At 42.0% G+C, this 12,212-nt stretch overlaps 1 protein-coding gene across 2 annotated transcripts in view; it reads left to right on the top strand.

Annotated features, from left to right (window-relative positions):
• Positions 1 to 12,212, top strand: part of afap1 (actin filament associated protein 1) — an 83,315-nt gene that overhangs the window by 47,954 nt on the left and 23,149 nt on the right. Inside the window, exons 7-8 of one of the 2 annotated variants that reach the window (XM_078275616.1) lie at positions 4,677 to 4,763; positions 8,215 to 8,287. In XM_078275616.1, the coding sequence (XP_078131742.1) occupies positions 4,677 to 4,763; positions 8,215 to 8,287 (160 nt within the window). Of the gene's footprint in view, positions 1 to 4,676; positions 4,764 to 8,211; positions 8,288 to 12,212 lie in introns of both variants that reach the window. The other variant, XM_078275615.1, reaches the window with a different exon arrangement.

The following is a 12,212-nucleotide window of genomic DNA, read 5'->3' as shown; positions in this document are numbered from 1 at the left end:
ATGTTAGCTCAGGCTAGCTCTAATATTAACTTTGATACTTGATCTGCAAGTATATAAGATACTTTACTGTTTGTCACTGACAGTAGCTACCACTTCCACCTGCTGTTAAACGGCGTGCCGGTGGAACACTCGGACCCCCGGCACTGGCCGCTGTAGTGAGCCACATAAGCCGCCAGGAGATCGGCTATACCGCTGTACCACAGTGGCAGACCATCAGTCACTTTTCCATCTCAGCGCTACTGGAATTATTAGTTCTAAATGGTTGAATCTCATTCAGTGCTATTGTAAAATACTAGAAGAATAGACTACTTTGACTGCATTACAGTTACAGTCACTAATTTAACCATTGGTACTTGTGTATTTTAAGATTTAAAAATAACATCTAATCACTAAAAAATATTTGTATTATGTTTTAAATGAAGCAGCATTTCTTAAAGAATGACGAAACTAAAAGATCTGCTTGTTGAACAGTGAAGAGGCCTAAAACCCTGTTAGCTGTTCTAAAATGACTTTAACTCATAAAACAAAGAGCTGTCAAACACAATAAAGGGTCCCGTTCACCAGTGTCAGAGGTGCTCACCATAGATCACAGCAAAGTTCGGACTGGGCTGACATTAGGGCTGGGCGATATATCGATATTATATCCACGTCGATATATGAGGCTAGATCTCGTCTTAGATCTGAGTGGATTAGACAGATTAGATTTTGGATATCGAAATATCATATGACACAAGTATTTTCCTGGTTTTACAGTGTGCATTACAGGAAAGTGATGTCATTTTCTGAATTTACCAGACATTTAAAGCTGTTCTGTTATTTGTCTTTTGTCTTTACATTATTGGTGATTTATCAAAATCACTCTCATTTTGTTAATACTTTTGTGAAAGCGACCAATTGTCAACCCTACAATATCGCCGCAATATCGACGTCAATGTATTTGATCCAAAAATTTCGTGATATTTGATTTTTTTCCATATCGCCCAGCTCTAGGTGACGTTCTTGGGATCAGCCTGAAAGTTTCATTTTGGATGTTGTTGTCACGGAGGTGAAATTAGATGCAGTGTAACTTCCATTGTGTTGCTAGTATTAAAGAATAAAGGGTGTAGCTGTCAGTATGAGAAGAGCTTGGCTTTTGTTCTCCAGGACGGCCCGTTTCCTGACATTGTATGACTAGGTGCTTTGTTATGGACAGGTGGTTCTGCTGGTTTCACTCAGATGTGAAGACGTTTGTAATCCTCTGTGATCCCTCTCTCTCTCTGACCATCACACATTCTTTCAATGCCTCTCCACCCCCCGTCTTCTCTTTCTCTCTCTGATCTTTCCCTCTGGCTATTCGACAAGTCTGCAAAACAAACCCTCCCTCCCGACATCAAATAGTCACCCCTGTGTCCGTTTGTTGTTGGTGCGGAGCCAGCACCTCTGGGCTCTTTCAGTTTCAATCACCGGAGGAAAGACGGGCCTCATCTGGTCTTTGGATTCAAAGGAAAGCCCACAGCCCCCTCTTCCTCCTCACCTCTGCTCTTCCTCACTCTTCTGAGAATCTCCTGGAATTCCTTGTTTGTCCTTGACTACATAATTTGCGCTATTTTAAGCTCCCTCCTCATCCATTTGTGTGATGCTATTTGTGTAACCATTTCTGCCTGCTAGCCTCTGTCAACTCAGTTCCCCTGTGCTACAGTTTTACCAACAGACTCTTAGACTCGCACTTTGAGGCACCCTTTTTTTGTCATTACTCACCGAGGGTCTTGTTAAAGAATAAAGTGTGGAGCAAGTTTGGCCCTTAGACCACTGATGGAAACACCAGTCTTGTTATTAGCAGTGTCTGCTTTCGTCTGTCTTTGTCTCTTTTCAACTATTTCCTGTTTATGGCTGTCAAGAAACAAAGATTAAAAGTTTTTCTTCTTGATTTAATTATGTGTCCGGCAGGGTGATTAGCAGTTGTTTATTGATGAGCTGAGGTAGGTAACCTGGTCGGGGCCAAGGTATCTGCAGGCAGTCGCAACCAGAGCCGTGAAAATATACACATCTCTGTAGCAGCCACACTTTGGTAACAACTGCACTAATTGTTGCTTGGAGCAACTGTTTCTCTTTGCGTATTTAGTCAGGTGCTTGGATATTGGAAACATATTGAACTGATAACACAAGGGCAGTCTGTTTTCACGGTGTATAAGATAGTGTAGTAGCGTGTCTGCGTTTGGAGATTGTGTTGCTGGGACCATCGGGCATTCAGCAGTCACTCATTTATTTATTATTCCCTCACTTTCTCTTTTGTCCCATGACCTCTTTTTCTTCAGCTATTCTTACTTTCTGTCCACCTCTCTTGAACTCGTCTTCTTCTCAGAGGCATACAACTTCAATAACAGTCCTTGCATTTCTTATTACCGATTTAGATAATGGAAATACAGATTTCTTGATGAGGGACGGAAATAGGAAGAGCTGGTAAAGAGTGAGCAGAAAAGGAAGGAGAGAGGAGGAAAAAGAAGGAGAAAGACAGTAATGAAAGGGAAAGCTAAGAGATTTCCCAAAGCCTGCTAGTTACACTAATGATTCTCCCAGATGTTGTCTGCTAATGATGTGTTTATGGAATACCCATGTCTATATTGTGTCCTATTCTCCTCAACCTTTCCATTGCTTTTTTATTGTATGTATTGTATATCTATTGTCTTCTGCTACAGTATGACCTGGTTTTCTTTGTCTCTGGCTAATATCTTCCCTCTTAACTTCTATTTTCTTGTTCTTTTTCTGCACTAATTTTGGGAAAAGTGAGTTTGTGTATTCACAGTTTATCTGCTCAAGTGTGCTTTTACACGGCTTCTCTACAATCCTGAGTTCATCATTGTTGTTTACTGCACACTGACAGTGCATGGCCATCCTACACCACCTACCACAGCATTTATTCTCAAGCTCAATGGCGTCCCTCGATGGGCCTTTAAATACACACAAACTCAACAATAAAACATACAGCACAGCTCAAAACTCAAACAATGATACATTGGAATACATAAATCATTGGAGGGGGAGGTGGGGGGCCTTACAGCCATCCTGATCCTGATTGACACACCCCATGTTACTGAGCCAGAAATAAGTCTGTGCAGGAGGGAAACATAGCAAGAACAATGACGGAATGATTTACATTTTTGAATCACAAAGCCCAATGGCGTCGGCTCTGGCGGTTCTAGTGTTAAAGGTCACTTTGAATGATTTTAATTGATGATACTGTAGAAAAACAAAGATTTTAAATTTGAGACGGTCCACATTTATTTCGGGACGGCTTCGGCAGGATGGTTAAAAAATCACTGAAGACCCACGGGTCAATTGTGTATGCTAAGTGCAGCCAAGGGCAAATGGTCCGAGCCCAAAGAGCATGGAGAACCATTTTTATGGAAATGATCAGAATTACGTCCAACAAAAAGCCCTATTATATGCAGTCACATGAGTAAAGCTCTTAATAATGGTTGGTTATAAAGACTGAATCCGTTTTTTGATGTTTTGCCAAATATATCTCAACTGGGTAGAGGCATCACATACTTTTTTGAACTATGTAGTCTGCTGTTACTGGAATACAATATGTTTTCACATCTTCACTACACTTTGGTTAAAATAGTTCTGTGCATGTAGGCTTTGTGAATATGTATTAAAACCACTTCAATATCTAATGCATGCAAGAGTAGCTGTCCATCACCAGCATATTCTTTTATTGAATATAGTGTTTAAGCACCCAAGACTACCACACACAGCCCCACTACCTCCTCAAGTTTGATTTGTAGTACATCATCAGACCTACATAGCACCCTCTGCCAACGTAGCTCTCCAGTGGAAGATAGACATGATGTTGCAGTCTGTCCCACTCTCCGGCCTCTGAGCTGCTCTCTGAGCCAAACCCATGGAGCCACAGTCTGTCATTTCCACCACAAAACCCAATTATGCTCCCTCCGAGCCAAAACCAATGAGCTGAGGAGCTCTGCATGGCAAGAGATTCTTCAAAATGCTTGTGGAGATGACGTGTGTGTGTGTGTGTGTGTGTGTGTGTGTGTGTGTGTGTGTGTGTGTGTGTGTGTGTGTGACACTGCCCACCGCTCATCTCCATACAGTCCTGTCACTGCCACACGCCTCTAATTGGCCGATCTGATGCTGGGTTGCCAGATCCAGCAAGGTCTCGGTAATGCACGCTGGCGCCCCGTCCAGAGACCTGCAGATCTCATTCCCCCCTACTAGACCTTATTGCAATAAGGATTCCATGCACACTGTAAAACTCTGTGGTGTCTAATGTGTGTAGCAGACACCCCCGTCCCTCCATCGGCCCCTGCCTCACATGCATGCTTGCTCTCTGCCTCCTGTAGTTCCTCCACTGCATGCTCTGTATTGCCTTATGATCCCTTGGCTTCCATTCAGTAGCATGATGGGATATGAGAGAGGAGGGAGTGGAGTTGAGCACATGTGTACATGTGGCCTGCATTACCCAAGGCATGCCTCCCAGGCTGAAGCAATCAGCTGCTTAATTATGTGGCAATGGTGTGAGGAAATATTTTAGGATTTTTAAATAAGGGATCCACCCATGTCTTCTGATCACGGTTAGGACCTAACATTCCACCGCCCAGTTAGACAGGGTGATCAAGATGAGTGGGGACTTTCTGTTAGCCTCATAAGATAATGCTGTATTGCCTTGTGTTTTCCAGGTGATGAGAGAGGTGTGTGTTAATGGGGGTGTAGACCTGGATGGAGCTGGATCTGGATCACCAGTGCACAAACCTGAACTGGAAAAGGTAAACGCACACATACACTGATCAGTGCTGTAAACTTAGAATAGAATACACTTTATTGTCCCCCGACGGGAAATTTGTCTTGGGCATAGTGCTACAATCTGTTGATTCACAACACAAACATTCTAAAATTGACATAAAATCAACATAAGATCCTTAGTGGTAATAAGTATCTTAGGACATAAAGGAAGGACACACATGACTGTACGACATCTTAAAAAGTGACTGTAATAATTAAAGTGCAAAAAGTGCTGGTGTATCTATTGGACTTTTGCTCTGTTGTGCTAATATTTCCTATTGGAGTGCAGCAGCTTGATAGACGTTAGAATAAATGATAACTTAAGTCTGTTTGTTTTGCACACGGATTCTTCTCCCTGATGGCAGAAGTTCATATTCAGGAAAGAGAGGGTTTTTTTTCCCGCTTGTTTTTGTATCTTAAGTTGTACATTCCCATAAATGATTTCTGTAGTAGGATATGGTTCTGATGGATGGTCCCATCTTTTACATTACATGTCATTTAGCTGACGCTTTTTATCCAAAGCGACTTACAATTGTTATATATGTCAGAGGTCGCACACCTCTGGAGCAACTAGGGGTTAAGTGTCTTGCTCAGGGAGACATTGGTTGATCGAACCCAAGTCGTCCACACCAAAGGCATGTGTCATATCCACTGCGCCATCACCACCATCTTGGATCTGGCTCTAGGTTGGCTAGATTTGCTAAACTCAAATCCTTTTCTGCTCTGTTTTTGTAGAAAAAAGCAATGTAAACAAAACATTCTTGTGCAGGCTTACTGTACCAGAGTTGACTGTCTCTTGAAATGACAAATATTGCGAGCAGCACATTACTGTATATCAGCTGTGGCTAGTAATCGTTAACATGTGTTGTTGTGATTTTGTAATCACACTCTGACAACGAGGAATGAGACGAAAATCTACAACAGTATTGTCACCCTTTTAATGTTTAGAGCATGGCACACAAGATGAATTTTAGTTTGTAAAGTGCACCCTGATGGGAAGCTCTTCTCTCCTAATACATTGGCCTGGTCCTACCCTCTGGTCCAGGTTGGATTTTTTTTCAGTTAGTTCTCAAGACAAAGGGCTAGAGATGCACCCATGCATCGGCAGAACATCGGTATCAGCCAATGTTTGCCTCGTTGACTGCCATCGGCATATTGGCAAATAAGATGGCATTCACTGATGATAGTGGCAGATGTTTGTGTGTTGTTTAGCGGTCCGCTTGGACAACAGTCTGCTAGCATATGCTGCTACTGCAGCTGCTGATTCGAAGAATCGAAGAGGTCAAAGGGGGCCATTTATTTACAGTAAAAGAAAATGTGGGACATGTGGGAGTGTTACACCGTGTCCGGGAGACTACAGCATTGAGAAAGGGGGGGAAAAAATCCCCCACGGACAGCGCCACATCTGAATGAATTACTAACGAGGTGATGGACTTCATTGTGTTAGGTGACCAGCTGTTCAAGCCTACACACAGTCCAGTCATCATTTTGCTGACGTCTGTCTCCCCAAAATCTACAACCTCCACACACATTCATGAGCTGCTAGCTCGTGTATGCTTAGCCTCACTGGAGTGTGGACAATGGATTTGAACTTGATAAAAGCAGTGTTACTCTCTCTAAGGATAATATATTAATATTTTATTGCTTTTGTAATGGCTTTTACATTTACATTTTATTTGTTTAACAAAAGATGTGTAATGAAGGGATAAATGACTTTAAAAAGCATAATTGAACACAATCCCACCGGGTGAGAAAAGCTATTTGCTAAATAAGACTACAGTATATTTAGTTTGCCTGAGGTGAAAACACTGGCTTATTGGTTTTTCATTGGGAAAAGCAGGTAACATACCACTGCAGACATACTGTACCCACTGCATATGTGTGTGCCTGTATGTTTAGTGGTGGAAAATGAGTTCTATCAGAAGCTCCTTAATGACAAACTGCTCCCAACTTGGCACAGCCAACGCAGCTCCGCCTAATTATTCATCTAGAACGTGTTGCAGATGCTCTTAAAGGGATATTTCACCATTGGAAAGATGAATATATCTTTAAATTGGGTCACTTATGTAGTAGAAATGTGAATTATTTTTAGAAATTGGTGGCTTCTAAGCCGAGAAAAGCCAGAAAATCTGTTTTTGGCTCATGTGGATGAAAGACACCAAATCCCAGAATGCACTTGCTTCGCTGCTTTAGTGTCTACTCCCAAGCCACGCCTACCGTTTACAGACAGACAGTGAGACGATCAACTCAACAAGTGTGTTTTATTGTCATTTCAACCATATATACGAAACAACGTTTCACCGTGGCGTTACACATTTAAAATATATAAAAATTACCTTATATAAAAACAACATACGAAACAGGCTACATTTAGTGCACACACATATGCTCCGTAAAGTTCAGCTAACACATAGCTACTAGCATTAGCGCTTGGTGGGCTGTGGTATAAACACAGAGTATAAACGCAGCCGTAAATTTGCGTGGGATGTAGAATGGTTGGCATTTAACAGTAACAAACTCCACCAGCAGTTAGTTGGATAAAAGCACCCCATTTCTGCAACAGGCAGTCCGTGTTAACACAGCACACCTCGACTAGTCTTACCCGGCGACAGAGCGGCAGGCTCGATAGTCCGGTACAGCAATATTTCCACAACAACAAAAACACAGCAGTCTCTGAACTCGCGTTGGGAGTTTTGTTGAAATTGGATGTAGTCCAATTTGTTGTCTAATGAGCGGACACTTGCAAGCAGGATGGATGGGACAGGTGGCCGGTTAGCGTCAGCTTTCCACCGACACATTCATTCAACGTTACCCGCTGATGATGTCCCTTTACCGGCCAGATACATCGAGCAACACCGCTGGTCTCGATAGCTGGCGGACGAAGCTCGCGTAGTGTGTTGAGTATTCTGTCTGTAATAAAGTGTCCTGTATATTCTACGATCTGTACCAATGTATCCCGGTGGTACACATGTGCGGTAGTTTGAATGCACATAATGTTGTTCTAAAATTTCCTTCGGGATGAATAAATCTATCTAACAGTTTCTGCTGAGAAGCTAAGCGATGATTCAAGATGGCTGACACTCGTTTTTACCTCGGAAATCTCCGGAAAAAGCCAACAGTCCAACTCCCTATGGGCTATGAGGAAGTAGCTCCTAGTACTGGCTGTAGTCCTTTGCCTCTTTCCAGACCCACAATACAGAGATCTCTCCTCTCAGGGGGACATGAGGGAGGGAAGCACGGTCATTCAAAAATACTATCGTGTTTCTGCTGATACAAAGTTTAATGCTAAATCGGTGAAGTATCCCTTTAAGGGTTTTTTTACAATGTACATTGTAATTGGACAGCTGTGTGCATTATTTCATTAGTCTTTAGTCTTTTTTCGGGAAAGTACAGTTTTGTTCACTTTGTACCTTCTTGTGCCCTAACTGCCAGAAGGCATCGTGTGACAGACCGAGCTCCGACGGTGAAGCCCCACATGAGAACGGACACAGCGACTGCAAGGACCAAGGTAAGACTCCACAGCAGCAATAAACTCATCATTTTTTATATTTACTTGGACATGAACATCTGTTGCTAACAGAAGAAAGTCACTTGCATCCAGTTCATGAGAGCGTTTGTTTTTGTGGTAAATACCAAATGTCTGGAAGGACTTTCGTGGGAAAACTCTCTAGTACGTAAAAAATTAAGATTTCTGGTTATTTAAACTCACAAGAAGAACTGGGTAATTAAAATGAGCAACAACAGCAACCATGGATAAGAGATCATGTAGAGGCAACAGGAAAGAGGTTGGTTACTAAACACACTCTGTTTTATTGACACTCCATGTAAAGGAATTACATTAAAAGATGTTGCAGGGTTTTCCACTGCGTTGGAAAGCAGAAGCAGTCCACCTTGCTTCTACTACCATCAGAAAAGTTGTATTTATGTTTAGACCACCAAAGAGAGGCTTACCACCTGTGCGGTCCAAAATAAATCATACACACTTAAAATATTACCTTCTAAGGAATAGATTGATAATGTGTTATCTCTAGCTAACTCATATTCTGAAAATGTAATGTTGTAGCATCTGTTGTGTCGTCGAGAAATTTTGGGCGCACCCAAAGAGGTTTTAGCCAGCGCCAAAGGAATATCACCAGCTCCAAAACGTCTTTACTTCCAGCAGTCAACTCCCCTCTGATTTCACACACCCGGCTGGCGCTGAAAGCCAGCTAAGCTGCATCGTTTTGACTGGACCTCTTTCCTCTGCAAATCTCACAATTTCAAACTGCCTCTGAAAACAGGCAAATCTCAACGAAGCTCATAGTTGACATCAACAATGTGGCTGTACCTTTGGCTCTGGTCTCTATCTTTGTCACGCCCCAACATTTACATGGCTACACCACTGATCTGAGATCAGGTCTTCTGAATAGGTCGCACATATCTCAGAAATTGTATACATTGTTCATCTTTTATTTTATTACTAAATTCACTTCTGAGACTTTTTTATGCAAGAAATCAACTATGTAGAGGTCAAATATGGGCCGTTTTACGAAAATTGATGGCTAATTGCAAATTTTGTCCGACTGTGTGTCGTAATTCAGCGCCCGGTGCTGCTTGGGTTGCTGCCTCGCCGCCCGGCCTGTCCTCCTTCACAGACCCCAGCCCGCCGTGAGCTAGATGGAGCTCCGTCACGGCCGGCAGCCGTGCTCCATACCAAAGTCACTGTTTCTGGGTTCCTGGACTACCAAACGGCGCTGCCCTGACAGAGCTCCAGGGCCTGCAGCTCGCTGCTCTCCCTCCCCTCTTGCTGCTAAATGGCCGGTGTGTGTGAGTGAGAGCGCGGTCAGCGAGCTTGTTACGCCCGCAATCTTTTACCACAGGTTCCAGTTAATCTTATAATGGATATGTGTGTTGAGTTACAAACGATCGGGGAAATAAACGCCTCTTGTCCGCGAGTGAGCTGGATGGAGCTCTATCAATGAGAGCTAGATTGCCTCCTCCTAACGAGACCTCTGAAATTCACAAAAATGCATTAAATTGAAATCGGACAAAGTGTTCGCTGCATGTATATCACAGCTAGCCTAAGGTCTTACAAAGGTAAGACCTTACGGTAGCTGTGATATACATGCCGTGATGAAATTCAAGGTGTAAATATACTATAGTTATGCCGAAAGTGTAGCGGCGATCTTTTCCCATAGGATTGAATGGGACACATAGCCTAGCTAGCCGCTCCTCCTAACGAGACCCCTCAAATTCACAAAAATGCCTTAAATTGAAATCGGACAAAAGTGTTAGTTTTGTAAGACCTTAGGGTAGCTGTGATATACATGCCGTGACGAAATTCAAACTGTAAATATACGATAGTTATGCCGGCAGCCGGCCAGCTCCGCATAGTCCAGTAACCCAGAAATGGTGACTTTACCGTGGGTATGGAGCCCAGCAGGTTTCCGCTTTCTCGTCCGACTGTGTGGAGCTCCTGAAGTCCGACACGTCTTACCAAATTTGCAATTAGCCATCAATTTTCGTAAAACGGCCCATATTTGAGCTCTATATAGTTGATTTCCCGCATAAAAAAGTCTCAGAAGTGAATTTAGTAACGAAATAGGAGACAAACAACGTATTACATTGCAGTGTCTGAAATATGAGACCTGCTGTCTCGTCTCCAATGTATGTGTATGTGGTTCGCTCAACCAATCAGCGCGTAGCTCATCTAAATATTCATGAGCATACCATATTTGGAAGAAAAGCTATTGTTCCAAATAGGGCCATATTCACAGGGTAGTTAAGGGCCCATAGAATAGCACTCGGGCCATTTGCAGCCCTACCAATGTGACATACCCTATTAGGAGACCTTAAGGAACAGTGTGAAATACCCTATATAATCATTCTCTCACCCCTTTAAACTGTATCATACAGTCTTCATCAGCGATTTTCAGAGCTTTCAAATGTATTATACATTCTCATCAAATCAGTCTTCAGGACAAATAACCAAACTACAAAGATTGTAGATATAGTTGAAAGCTCCTGACAAAGCTAGTTATTGGACCATAAGTTGAGATTTTTTAAATCAAATTTGTATGATGTTTCAACATATGTGAATGGTTAGGTTGTTTTTATAGATGGAAATCCCCTTCATAAAACACTGCAGTCACCCAGTGCTGTGTTGTAAATACCATTAATTTCAGCCCAAAAGCACAAGACCAATAGTTAATTTAAATGAGGGGTAGGACATCTTGAATTGTTCTCAACTTGGACCCAGTTCTGAATCCTGAGATATTTCAGCTGCTGGATTCCTTTAACATGGGTTTTATACGGAGATGGTCTTCCCCTGCTGAACCAGACGCCAAAACAAAGAGATACAGATGAAGTCTCTGATTAGTAACTGTTTGTTTGCTCAGCAGGCAAAATTCCATGGGGAGAGAAATTTCATTTTACTTGTCAGCTCAGTTGTTTGGATTGTCAACTAAAATGTAACACCTATTTTTTTTTCCTTGTTAAGATTAGTTCATTTTTCCAACATAATGTCTGAAACAGATTTCCCACTAGCAGTTCATTTTGACATCCAGTTGGGTTTTAAGGAGTTAGCACAGAGCTGTGATTCATGGACTCTGTCACGTTTGTGTCATTGCTGTGAAACTATGGGGAGTGTAGAAATGGGATCAGTAACGATCTCCCAGATGAGCTGAATTTAATCATATAAAATTGTTGAGTTCTTCTCCAGTGAGGTAGGTCTTGACCTTTCTGGCCTTTTACATGTAGAAATGTATAGATCCAAAAGAAAGGGGGCAATTTGTCACTGAAATACTGCTGACTGGGTATTGTTTACTTTGTTTCCAGAGTCAGTATAAATAATAATAAATTAATATAAATGTGGTAACTTCAGCAACCCTTCTAAATACAAAAGCTTATGGTTTCAGTTATATTCTCCAACTGGGAGTAGTCAGGGGCCAGTGTGCAATAAGTAGCATTAGCAGCTAATGCTAACTTAAAACGTTTCCGCCAGTGTCCACCTTGCCTTCCTGTATTAATAGCTGGATTTGTGGTACAGCTACACATTTTGCAGACTGTAAATCCAATCTTTCAAGCAGCATTGTGTGTGGTAGAAGTGTGTGGTAGAAAGGATTGGGGGTTTTGTCAGACATTGATTTTTGACCGATTTGACAGAATTTGGTTTGGATCTGTGGTTGTATATCGACAAAGCTGTATCTCTGACTCTTCGTATGTGTTTTCTGATGCGTACTGGTTAATTTTTACATCTATATTAGACCACGTAAGATCTGTCACATGATGTCAATCTGAATAAGAACACTTATTATTAGCTATGTGAACTTATTTTTGGATCACTTAAGCTAAGACATCTCTGCTACCTTTTATTATCATCCAGTAAACATAACAAGTGAAATAAACATGGCAAATGTACTGCAGTTATAAAGGGCTTTTCTAGTCTTAGCGAC

This window comes from Sander vitreus, chromosome 19 (assembly GCF_031162955.1).
Source record: "Sander vitreus isolate 19-12246 chromosome 19, sanVit1, whole genome shotgun sequence".
Classification (NCBI taxonomy): Eukaryota; Metazoa; Chordata; class Actinopteri; order Perciformes; family Percidae; genus Sander; species Sander vitreus.
This window is presented reverse-complemented; position numbering and strand designations above follow the sequence as displayed.